Genomic DNA, 12,934 nt, shown 5'->3' on the forward strand with positions numbered 1-12,934 from the left:
GTAATTTTTGTAATCCAGAGATTTAAAAAATGGATTTTTAGATGCCTTGCCACATCCACAAGTGACATTTTTATAATCCAGGCATTTAAAATGGGTTTTAAGCTGCGTTGCCACATCCACGAGTGCCATTTTTTTAATCAAGGGATTTTAAATGTTTTTTTAACTGCCTTGCCACATCCACGAGTGTCATTTTTATAATCCAGGTATTTAAAATGGGTTTTTAGGCATCCTTGCCACATCCACAAGTGTCATTTTTATAATCCAGGTATTTAAAATGGGTTTTTAGGCATCCTTGCCACTTCCACAAGTGACATTCTTTTAAATCCAGAGATTTAAAATGGGTTTTAAGCAGCCTTGCCACATCCAGAAGTGTCATTTTTTAAATCCAAGTGTTAAAAATGGGTTTTAAGCATCCTTGCCATATCCACGAGTGACTTTTTTTTTTTAAAATCCAAGAATTTAAAATAGGTTTTTTAAACTGCCTTGCCACTTCCACAAATGTCATTTTTGTAACCCAGGCACTTAAAATGGATGGATTAAAAGATTAAAATGGGGTTTTATGCAGCTTTGCCACATCCACCAGGTAAGCGCTGCCTTCCCGACCTGGGGAATGGAATCCCGGCCATCCCAGCCGCAGGGTGACCCCAACCCCACATTTCCCTTTTTTCCCTTTTTTTTCCTTTCCCCCCCCCCCGAGCTGAGCCGGTCCCGGCTCGGGGCCAGCGCTGAAATTCCGCGTCACCCACCAGTTCCTGCGGGGGCACCGCGCGGTCACGGCGGGCTGCGCTCAAAAGGGAGCGCGGAGAGCGCGGGGGGGAACCGAGAGCGGGCAAGCTCGGCTCAACCAAGCCCAGCCCGGCTCAGCTCAGCCAAACTCAGCTCGGCCAAGCTCAGCCCAGCCCGGCTCAGCCCAGCCCGGCTCAGCTCAACCAAGCCCGGCTCAGCCAAGCTCAGCCAAGCCCGGCTCAGCCAAGCTCAGCCCAGCCCGGCTGAGCTCAACCAAACTCAGCTCAGCCCAGCCCAGCCCAGCCAAGCTCAGCTCAACCAAGCTCAGCCCAGCCCGGCTCAGCTCAACCAAGCCCGGCTCAGCCCAGCCCAGCCCAGCATGAGCGTGCCCGGGGCGCTGCTGGCCGTGCCGCTGCTCCTGCTGCAAGGTAAGCCCGGCTCTAGCTCAGCCCAGCTCTCCTCCCCAGTCCTGCTGTGCTGCTGGCACCGGGGTGACAAAGCTATAGTGTCACCCCATTCCCGATTTTGGCACCCCATTCCCGATTTTGGCACCCCATTCCCGATTTTGTCATCCCTTTCTCAATTTTATCCTGTCCCGGTGTCCTGGCCAATTGGATCTGCTTTTCTAGAGGAATGACTCTAGGGGTTCTCTCCCAAATTTGCCCTGAACCAGGCCATCGCCCCATTTTCAGTTTTGCCACCCCATTCCCACTTTTGTCACCTCTTTCCCGATTTTGGCACCCCATTCCCAATTTTGTGCCCCCTTTCCCAATTTTGTCACCCCATTCCCAATTTTGTCCCATCCCTGTGTCCTGGCCAGCTGGATCTGCTTTTCTAGAGGATCCCTCTGGGAGTTCTCTCCCAAATTTGCCCTGAACCAGGACATCACCCATTCCCAATTTTGCCACCCCATTCCCAATTTTTTCCCATCCCGGTGTCCTGGCCAACTGGATCTGCTTTTCTAGAGGATCCCTCTGGGAGTTCTCTCCCAAATTTGTCCTGAATCAGGACATCACCCATTCCCAGTTTTGCCACCCAATTCCCAACTTTGTCACCTCTTTCCCGATTTTGGCACCCCATTCCCGATTTTGTGCCCCCTTTCCCAATTCATCCTGTCCCGATGTCCTGGCCAATTGGATCTGCTTTTCTAGAGGAACGGCTCTAGGGGTTCTCTCCCAAATTTGCCCTGAACCAGGACATCACCCCATTTCCAGTTTTGTTACCCCATTCCCAATTTTGTCCCATCCTGCTGCCCTGGCCAACTGGATCTGCTTTTCTAGAGGACCCCTTTGGGGGTTCTCTCCCAAATTTGTCCTGAACCAGGACATCACCCATTCCCAGTTTTGTCACCCAATTCCCAACTTCGTCACCTCTTTCCCGATTTTGGCACCCCATTCCAAATTTTGTGCCCCCTTTCCCAATTTTGTCACCCCATTCCCAATTTTGTCCTGTCCTGGTGTCCTGGCCAACTGGATCTGCTTTTCTAGAGGAACGACTCTGGGGGTTCTCTCCCAAATTTGCCCTGAACCAGGACATCACCCCTTTCCCAATTTTGTCACCCCATTCCCAATATTGTCCCATCCCAGTGTCCTGGCCAACTGTATCTGCTTTTCTAGAGGAATCCCTTTTGGGGTTCTCTCCCAAATTTGGCCTGAACCAGGCCATCGCCTCATTTCCAGTTTTGCCACCCAATTCCCAATTTTGTCACCTCTTTCCTAATTTTGGCACCCCATTCCCAATTTTGTCCTGTCCCAGTGTCCTGGCCAATTGGATCTGCTTTTCTAGAGGAACCCCTCTGGGAGTTCTCTCCCAAATTTGCCCTGAACCAGGACATCCCCCATTTCCAACTTTGTCATCCCTTTCTCAATTTTGTCTTGTCCCGGTGTCCTGGCCAACTGGATCTGCTTTTCTAGAGGAATCCCTTTGGGAGTTCTCTCCCAAATTTGCCCTGAACCAGGACATCACCCATTCCCAGTTTTGTTACCCCTTTCCCAATTTTGTGCCCCCTTTCCCAATCCATCCTGTCCCGATGTCCTGGCCAATTGGATCTGCTTTTCTAGAGGAATCCCTTTGGGAGTTCTCTCCCAGATTTGCCCTGAACAGGACATCACCCATTCCCAATTTTGCCACCCAATTCCCAGTTTTGTCACCTCTTTTCCGATTTTGGCACCCCATTCCCGAATTTGGCACCCCATTCCCGATTTTGTCATCCCTTTCTCAATTTTGTCCCATCCGGTGTCCTGGCCAATTGGATCTGATTTTCTAGAGGATCCCTTTGGGGGTTCTCTACCAAATTTGCCCTGAACCAGGACATCACCCATTCCCAGTTTTGTCACCCAATTCCCAGTTTTGTTACCCCTTTCCCAATTTTGTGCCCCCTTTCCCAATCCATCCTGTCCCGATGTCCTGGCCAATTGGATCTGCTTTTCTAGAGGAACGACTCTGGGGGTTCTCTCCCAAATTTGCCCTGAACCAGGACATCACCCATTCCCAATTTTGCCACCCCATTCCCAATTTTGTCACCCCATTCCCAATTTTGTCCTGTCCAGGTGTCCTGGCCAATTGTATCTGTTTTTCTAGAGGATCCCTTTGGGAGTTCTGTCCCAAATTTGCCCTGAACCAGGACATCACCCATTCCCAGTTTTGTCACCCCATTCCCAGCTTTGTCACCTCTTTCCCGATTTTGGCACCCCATTCCAAATTTTGTCCCGTCCCAATGTCCTGGCCAATTGTATCTGCTTTTCTAGAGGAACCCCTCTGGGAGTTCTCTCCCAAATTTGCCCTGAACCAGGCCATCGCCCCATTTTCAGTTTTGCCACCCAATTCCCACTTTTGTCACCTCTTTCCTAATTTTGGCACCCTTTCCCAATTTTTTCCCATCCCGGTGTCCTGGCCAACTGGATCTGCTTTTCTAGAGGAATCCCTTTGGGGGTTCTCTCCCAAATTTGCCCTGAACCAGGACATCTCCCCATTCCCAGTTTTGCCACCCAATTCCCAACTTTGTCACCTCTTTCCCAATTTTGCCACCCCATTCCCAATTTTGTCCCATCCCGGTGTCCTGGCCAACTGGATCTGCTTTTCTAGAGGATCCCTTTGGGAGTTCTCTCCCAAATTTGTCCTGAACAGGACATCACACATTCCCAGTTTTGTCACCCAATTCCCAATTTTGTCACCTCTTTCCCGATTTTGGCACCCCATTCCCAATTTTGTGCCCCCTTTCCCAATTTTGTGCCCCCTTTCCCAATCCATCCTGTCCTGATGTCCTGGCCAACTGGATCTGCTTTTCTAGAGGAATCCCTCTGGAGTTCTCTCCCAAATTTGGCCTGAACCAGGCCATTGCCCCATTTTCAGTTTTGCCACCCAATTCCCACTTTTGTCACCTCTTTCCTAATTTTGTCACCCCATTCCCAATTTTGTCCTGTCCCAGTGTCCTGGTCAACTGGATCTGCTTTTTTAGAGGAATCCCTTTGGGAGTTCTCTCCCAAATTTGCCCTGAACCAGGACATCGCCCCATTTCCAATTTTGTCACCCAATTCCCAACTTTGTCACCTCTTTCCCGATTTTGGCACCCCATTCCCAATTTTGTGCCCCCTTTCCCAATTTTGCCACCCCATTCCCAATTTTGTCCCATCCCGGTGTCCTGGCCAACTGGATCTGCTTTTCTAGAGGATCCCTTTGGGAGTTCTCTCCCAAATTTGTCCTGAACAGGACATCACACATTCCCAGTTTTGTCACCCCATTTAGGAATTGTCATCCCATCTGTGAGCTCACTGAGTCCCAAACCCAGGATCAGCGACACCGAGTTACTCCTGGGTGACAAAGCTTTGGGGTATCCAAAAATTCTGCCTTCAATTTGAGCAGGGGGTCACTGCTTGCTTTGCCTGGCTCAGAAATCCCAAATTTGCCCTTTTTGGTGTGAGGTCAGAGCAGCTCAGGGAGAACTTGCAAAGTCTTTTGGAAAAGAAAAGCACTTTGGGTTTTCTGCAGGATGAATTTGTCGCTGCTGCCTTGGCTTCCAGAATTAATTCAGCTCCATCCAGAGGGCAGCAGCCAGGACAAAAACAACTCATTAAATGGGGGGATTGTGGGTTAGAATCTCACAGATAAATGCACCAAAATCAGTAAATGGGGTGATTGTGGGTTATAATCCCACAGATAACTGCATGAAAATTCACTCATTAAATGGGGTGGCTGTGGGTGACAATCTCACAGATAACTGCACCAAAACTCATTAAATGGGGTGGTTGTGGGTTATAATCTCACAGATAACTCTGTGCCAAAATCAGTAAATAGGAGGATGATAATGGGTTAGAATCTCACAGATAACTGCATCAAAATCACAAAATTAAATGATTGAGGGTTACAGGCTCACAGATAACTGCACCAAAATTATTGAATAGGATGATTGTGGGTTACAATCTCTCAAATAACTGCACCAAAATTATTAAATAAGATGATTGTGGGTTATAATCTCACAGATAAATGCACCAAAATTATTAAATAAGATGATTGTGGGTTACAATCTCACAGATAACTGCATGAGAACTCACTCATTAAATGGGATGATTGTGGGTTACAGGCTCATAGATAACTGCACCAAAATCATTAAATAGGATGATTGTGGGTTAGAATCTCACAGATAACTGCACCAAAAGTAACTCGTTAAATGGGGTGGCTCTGTGAGTAACAATCTCACAGATAACTCTGTGCCAAAATCATTAAATGGGGTCATTAATTGTGGGTGACAATCTCACAAATAACTGCACCAAAATCAGTAAATAGGAGATAGAGGGTTACAATCTCACAGATAACTGCACCAAAATCAGTAAATAGGGTGATTGTGGGTTATAATCCCACAGATAACTGCACCAAACTCATTAAAAGAGGTGGCTCTGTGGGTTACAGGCTCGCAGATACCTGCACCAAAATCATTAAATTGGATGATTGTGGGTTGGAATCTCACAGATAACTCTGCACCAAAATCATTAAATAGGAGATAGAGGGTTACAATCTCACACATAACTGCATCAAAATCATTAAATAGGATGATTGTGGGTTAGAATCTCACAGATAACTGCACCAAAAGTAACTCATTAAATGGGGTGGCTCAGTCAATAACAATCTCACAGATAACTCTGTGCCAAAATCATTACATGGGGTCATTAATTGTGGGTGACAATCTCACAGATAACTGCACCAAAATCAGTAAATAGGACGATTGTGGGTTATAATCTCACAGATAACTCTGCACCAAACTCATTAAAAGAGGTGGCTCTGTGGGTTACAGGCTCACAGATAACTGCACCAAAATCATTAAATAGGATGATTGTGGGTTACAATCTCTCAGATAATTGCACCAAAATTATTAAACAGGATGATTGTGGGTTACAATCTCACAGATAACTGCACCAAAATTATTAATAGGATGATTGTGGGTTGGAATCTCACAGATAACTGCACCAAACTCATTAAAAGGGTTGGCTCTGTGAGTAACAAACTCACAGATAACTCTGTGCCAAAATCATTAAATGGGGTCATTAATTGTGGGTTACAAACTCACAAATAACTGCACCAAAATCAGTAAATAGGAGACAGAGGGTTACAATCTCACAGATAACTGCACCAAAATCAGTAAATAGGAGACAGAGGGTTACAATCTCACAGATAACTCTGCACCAAAATCAGTAAATAGGAGACAGAGGGTTACAATCTCACACATAACTGCACCAAAATCAGTAAATAGGATGACAGAGGGTTACAATCTCACACATAACTGCACCAAACCCGCTGAGCAGGGTGGTTGTGGCTCACACCTCTCTCTGCACCGTGCAAGCCTCAGCGCAGGCAGCTCAGTCACTTCCTGGGGGCTGCAGGAGCAGCAGCCAGAGCAGAGCCCTGTGCTCGGAGCCCCTGCAACCCCAGCCCAAACCGCTGCTCCTCCTGCCCGAGGGCCTGTCCTTGGTGGCACAGGGGTTACACCAGGAGGGACAAAACCACGGGCCCTGGAGCTGCCACGGGGACATTGCCACATTTGGGGACCTGAGCTGGGCAGAGCTGCCCTGAGAGTCACGCTGTGAATAAACCCCATTTCCCAGCGGTTCCATGGGGACATTCCCACATTTGGGGACCACACCTGAGCTGGGCAGAGCTGCCCTGTGAGTCACACTGCGAATAAACCCCATTTCCCAGCGGTTCCCCGTGGAAATTCCATTTCTGCCCTGGGTTGGAGCAGCAGCAACTCCAAGCCACCAGCCCTGGAGCTGCCGTGGGGACATTGCCACATTTGGGGACCAGAGCAGAACCCCTGAGCTGAGAAAAGCTGCCCTGAGAGTCACACTGCAAATAAAACCCATTTCCCAGCGGTTCCATGGGGACATTGCCACATTTGGGGACCAGAGCAGAGCCCCTGAGCTGGGGAGAGCTGCCCTGAGAGTCACGCTGCGAACAAACCCCATTTCCCAGCGGTTCCACGGGGACATTCCCACATTTGGGGACCAGAGCAGAACCCCTGAGCTGGGGAGAGCTGCCCAGTGAGCCACTGTGAATAAATCCCATTTCCCAGCGGTTCCATGGGGACATTCCCATATTTGGGGACCTGAGCTGGGAAGAGCTGCCCTGAGAGTCACACTGCAAATAAACCCCATTTCCCAGCGGTTCCATGGGGACATTCCCACATTTGGGGACCAGAGCAGAGCAGAACTGCCCTGAGAGTCACGCTGTGAATAAACCCCATTTCCCAGCGGTTCCATGGGGACATTCCCATATTTGTGACCGGAGCAGAGCCCCTGAGCTGGGCAGAGCTGCCCTGAGAGTCACACTGCAAATAAACCCCATTTCCCAGCGGTTCCCCGTGGAAATTCCATTTCTGCCCCGGGTTGGAGCAGCAGCAACTCCAAGCCACCAGCCCTGGAGCTGCCACGGGGACATTGCCACATTTGGGGACCAGAGGAGAACCCCTGAGCTGGGAAGAGCTGCCCTGAGAGTCACACTGCAAATAAACCCCATTTCCCAGCGGTTCCATGGGGACATTCCCACATTTGGGGACCACACCTGAGCTGGGCAGAGCTGCCCAGTGAGTCACGCTGCGAATAAACCCCATTTCCCAGCGGTTCCATGGGGACATTGCCACATTTGGGGACCAGAGCAGAGCAGAGCTGCCCAGTGAGTCACGCTGCGAATAAACCCCATTTCCCAGCGGTTCCCCGTGGAAATTCCATTTCTGCCCCGGGTTGGAGCAGCAGCAACACCCGCAGCTCCCCCGGCTCAGCCCGGCGCTGTCACCCGCAGAGGTGCGATGTCCCCACGCTGCCGGCGGTGACAGGAAACCATCACGGGGACAGAAATACCCGAGGGGGCTGTGAGAAACCGCGCGGAGCCGCAGCTGCCTCCGAACAGCTCTCACCTCCTGCCCAGCCCCTCTGACAGCCGCGATCCCCACGGGGAACCGTCCTACAGGGAGATAACGCTGATTCTGCAGGCACAAAAATCAAAATTTTTGTACCTCCAGAACCAGCTTTGGATTACAGAAGCAAAATCCCAGACTAAAAAAAAAAAAAAAAAAAAAAAAACTAATTTCTGAGCGATTTAAAATTGTTAAGAATGTGAAAATCCCGAAAAGATTCATTTCCCCAAACTGCAGTGGGAACTGGCAGCCGAGAGCCACGTGGAAAATCAAATCAAAACGCGCAAAACAGGAATGAAAACAAAACTCTGCCGCTGCCCATTTACCCAGCTCCAAGGCAGCGATGTTGGAATTCTCCAGGGTATTTTTGTCCCAAAATTCATTCGAATTGTCATCAAATATTCTCACAAAGTGTTTAATCTGCGTTAGAATGGCTGGAGAGAAAAAGCACATTTTACTGCCAGCCTGTAAATGAGCTGGGAGAAGAGAGAGTGAAAGTTCATAATTTCATTTTAGTCACCTCTGCCAGGCCAAGTTTGGGGTTTTTTTTCAAAAGAAGTTTCATTTCTGAATAAAAAAGTCTCATTTTTAGAGGTGTTGGGAAATCATTCACTGAGCAAATAAGACACAAAATCAGAGAATGGTTTGGGTTGGAAGAGACCTTAAATATTATTTAGTTATAATCATGAAATAAGTGAAAATTGAATGTCTGTGTTTAAATACAGTGCATGAAATGGGTCTGCTTCAGTTCTGTGTTGGCTAACAATGAAATACTTTCTTGGCTAATGACTAAAATTGGTTTAATAATTATTTTGGTGGTGATGGCAGGCGGAGACCCCAAACCTTTGTCACGCAGATGATCTGCCCAATGACAATAATTTATTTATATCCCTACAACCATACTGGCCATGTAGAAATATTTTAAAAAACCACTGCAGAAAAAGGAAAATTAACACATCACTGTGCAAAATATCCCTGCTTTGCTCCGTGTCACAATTTCCAGGTTGTTTTTCCCCCCGGTGCGTGGCAGGGGCGTTTGCAGGGGCTGCCGGTGACGCTGTGGCTCTGAAGGAAGGAGAAAATCTCGACCTGAACTGCACCTTCAGCACCCTCAGCAACCACAACTTCACCCTGCAGTGGCTGAACCCGCGGAATTTCACCATTTTCCTCAACGCCCAGCAGGGTGAGTGTGAAATCAGAGCGGTGGCATTGCCCCAGCACTGGGGACACTGAGCTGGTGCCAACAATGGGAGCTTGGGGCTGGGTCCTTTGTGGTCACCAGAAATTGGTGCCTCTTGGGGCTACCTAAAAACAGAGGCCAGACAAAACTGAAATAATAAAAATCACTGCTTTTCTGTTTATTGAGGGGCCTTGCTGTTTACTGAAGGGCTTTACTGTTTATTGAAGGGCCTTCAGGTACATTTAGGCCACACAAAACCCACCCAAAAATGGACAATAGGTCACGGGTTTCACACTTTTATAAGTTTGGTCCATTTGCATTTTGGGGGTGAATCTGCCAATTCCAGCTTCAGCTAATGAAGTCATTGACCCCAAGTTTGCTGCCCCCAACTCCCTTTTGTTCCCATCTCTGGGCCCTGAGGCAGTGAGGTGTCCTTGACTGCCAGGCCTGGAGAGGAATTGTTGTGTCTGCCCCAAATGGGGAAGCAGCAGCTCCCACTGTGTGTGGGGTTTGGAGTTCTGCACTAAAGAACTGCAGGGTTACAAATAGATGGAAAATATAATAATATATTCTTATTAAATATAATTTATTATTATTGTTAGTAGTAGTAGTAGAGGCATTAGCATTAGTATTAAATATAATATCATCTCTTTCAAGTAGATGGAAAATAGAAAAGCTGAACTCCTGGAGAGGAATTGCTGTGTCTGCCCCAAATGGGGAAGCAGCAGCTCCCACTGTGTGTGGGGTTTGGAGTTACACACTAAAGAGCTGCAGGGTTACAAATAGATGGAAAAATAATAATATACTGTTATTAAATATAACGTTATAATTGGTAGTAGCATTAGTATTAAATATAATATCATCTCTTTCAAATAGATAGAAAATGTAAAATATACTATTATTAAATATAATTTATTATTATTGGTGGCAGTAGTAGTAGTAGTAACATTAGTATTAGTATTAAATATAATATAATCTCTTTCAAATAGATGGAAAATATAAAATATAAAAGCTGAAATCCTGGAGAGGAATTGTTGTGTCTGCCGCAAATGGGAAACTCCACACTGTGTGCGGAGTTTAGGCTTACACACTAAAGAACTGCAGGGTTACAAATAGATGGAAAATACAATAATATACTATTATTAAATATAATTTATTGTTATTGGTAGTAGTAGTAGTAGCATTAGTATTAAATATAATATAATCTCTTTCAAATAGATGGAAAATATAAAATATAAAAGCTGAAATCCTGGAGAGGAATTGCTGTGTCTGCCCCAAAATGGGGAAGCAGCAGCTCCCACTGTGTGTGGGGTCTGGAGTTCTGCACTAAAGAACTACAGGTTACAAATATGTGGAAAATATAATATTATACTATTATAAAATATAATTTATTATTATTGGTAATATTAATATTAATATTAAATATAATACCATCTCTTTCAAATATGTAGAAAATAGAAAAGCTAAAATCCTGGAGAGGAATTGTTGTGTCTGCCCCAATTGGGGAAGCAGCAGCTCCCACTGTGTGTGGAGTTTAGACTTACACACTAAAGAACTGCAGGATTACAAATAGATGGACAATATAATAATATACTATTATTAAATACAATTATTATTATTGGTAGTAGTAGTAGCATTAGTATTAAATATAATATCATCTCTTTCAAATAGATAGAAAATGTAAAATATACTATTATTAAATATAATTTATTATTATTGGTGGCAGTAGTAGTAGTAGTAGTAACATTAGTATTAGTATTAAATATAATATAATCTCTTTCAAATAGATGGAAAATATAAAATATAAAAGCTGAAATCCTGGAGAGGAATTGTTGTGTCTGCCCCAAATGGGAAACTCCACACTGTGTGCGGAGTTTAGACTTACACACTAAAGAACTGCAGGATTACAAATAGATGGACAATATAATAATATACTATTATTAAATACAATTATTATTATTGATGCTAGTAGGTTAGTATTAGTATTAAATATAATGTCTCTTTCAAATAGATAGAAAATATAATAATATACTAGTATTAAATATAATTTTTTATTATTGGTAGTAGAAGTAGTAGCATTAGTATTAGTATTAAATAACCTATCATCTCTTTCAAATAGATGGAAAATATATTAATATACTATTATTAAATATAATTTATTGTTATTGGTAGTAGTAGTAGTAGTATTCGTATTAAATATAAAATCATCTATTTCAAATACATAGAAAATATAAAAGCTAAAATCCTGGAGAGGAATTGTTGTGTTTGCCCAAAATGGGGAAGCAGCAAAAGAAATTAAATAAATTATTAAATTACATTTATTTAAATACATTTAATTATTTATTAATTGAATTTAGTAAATCAATTTAATTATAAAACTAAATACATTTAATTATAAAATTAAAATTATCAGGATTCACCCATATTGCTGGGATCTCCTTCCAGCTTGGTATTCTGTCAAAACCTCGGCTAAAAAACAAAATTCAGATTGAAAAGAGAAGTTTTGAGGTCTCTTTCCCCCTGCTGTTTGTACCAAGGCCCAGTTTCAGTTCAGTTTAAGGGCAGAAGTTGCATTTTCTGGGCTGAAATTGTGGAAAAAGTTGGGCTGAGCCTGAGGGCTCCTGTGAATTGTGGGAGAATGAAAGATTGGAAAGCGAAGAGAAAGCAGAGCAGAGCTTTCCTAGGAGATGCTTTCATTAAAAAATTAAACCTTTCAAATGCCATAAAAGAAAGCTTTTTTTTTTGGATTTTCTGTTGGGGCAGTTCTGAGGGACCGGAGGTACAAACTGCTGCGCTTCTCCAGGGCTGAACTGTCCATCCGGCTCTCCAACCTGACTCTGCAGGACGAGGGCATTTACCGCTGCCTGCGCTACACCCGGCTCGTCACAACCCAGAGCCACAACATTCACATTTTGGGTAAGATCCCTCCCCGGCTCTGGTTTGCTGTGGTGTGTTCTTAAGTCTGTTAGTTGCTCCCCCATTTTCTGTATTAAATGGTTCAGGAAGGTCCCAGGACTTCCTGCTGTTACCCTGTCAGTTAGGTTGCTATGGAAATGAAACTGCTCCTCCCCTGGTTTCTCTTATAAAGTGAAAGTTGTTTCCTCCTTGGGTTCTGTCAATCACCCCTTTTTCTCCTCCCAGGTTTCGAGAATTTTCTTTTCTCTGGGAGTTATGGTTGGCTGTAGCCCTGGAGCCCCTCCTATGATTTATAACAGTTGGTTACTTTGGTATATCAGTTATGTTTCGTACCTCCAAATATGTATTTCTATTGGATAGCCGGGTTTCCCTGCCTTCTTCCCCCCTTTTCCCTTAAAACCCTCTCCTGCCCCCTGTTCGGGGCCATTTGCTGGGTGTTTCCCCTCCTTGTTGGTTCTTCTGTAATAAACCGACAGTTTACCCCCAGCAAGTGGTCGCCTCCTAATTCGTCTCTCACCGCGCTGCTCCGAGCTATCACCCAGCTCAGCCCGAGGCCAAGACGCCGAGGGGGGCTGCTTTCTGATGCGCAGGGGCCCTGGCCTTCGCCCCTCACCAGACAGCCGGATTCCAGGGCCGTTCACGCCCCCGCGCACTGGTTTGGTACCTGGAGCAGGACAGAGCCAGCTCCTCCAATCCACACCTCAATTTTC

General features: G+C 45.4%; 1 protein-coding gene across 1 annotated transcript in view; it reads left to right on the forward strand.

Annotated features, from left to right (window-relative positions):
* The first annotated feature begins 1,105 nt into the window (after positions 1-1,105).
* The window catches only part of CRTAM (cytotoxic and regulatory T cell molecule), a 28,062-nt gene continuing 16,233 nt past the window's right edge, over positions 1,106-12,934 (forward strand). Inside the window, 3 exon segments of the mRNA XM_064732153.1 lie at positions 1,106-1,154; positions 9,159-9,311; positions 12,072-12,224. Coding sequence (XP_064588223.1) covers positions 1,106-1,154; positions 9,159-9,311; positions 12,072-12,224 — 355 coding nt within the window.

The sequence above is a fragment of the Zonotrichia leucophrys genome, chromosome 24 (assembly GCF_028769735.1).
Source record: "Zonotrichia leucophrys gambelii isolate GWCS_2022_RI chromosome 24, RI_Zleu_2.0, whole genome shotgun sequence".
In the NCBI taxonomy this organism is placed as follows: domain Eukaryota; kingdom Metazoa; phylum Chordata; class Aves; order Passeriformes; family Passerellidae; genus Zonotrichia; species Zonotrichia leucophrys.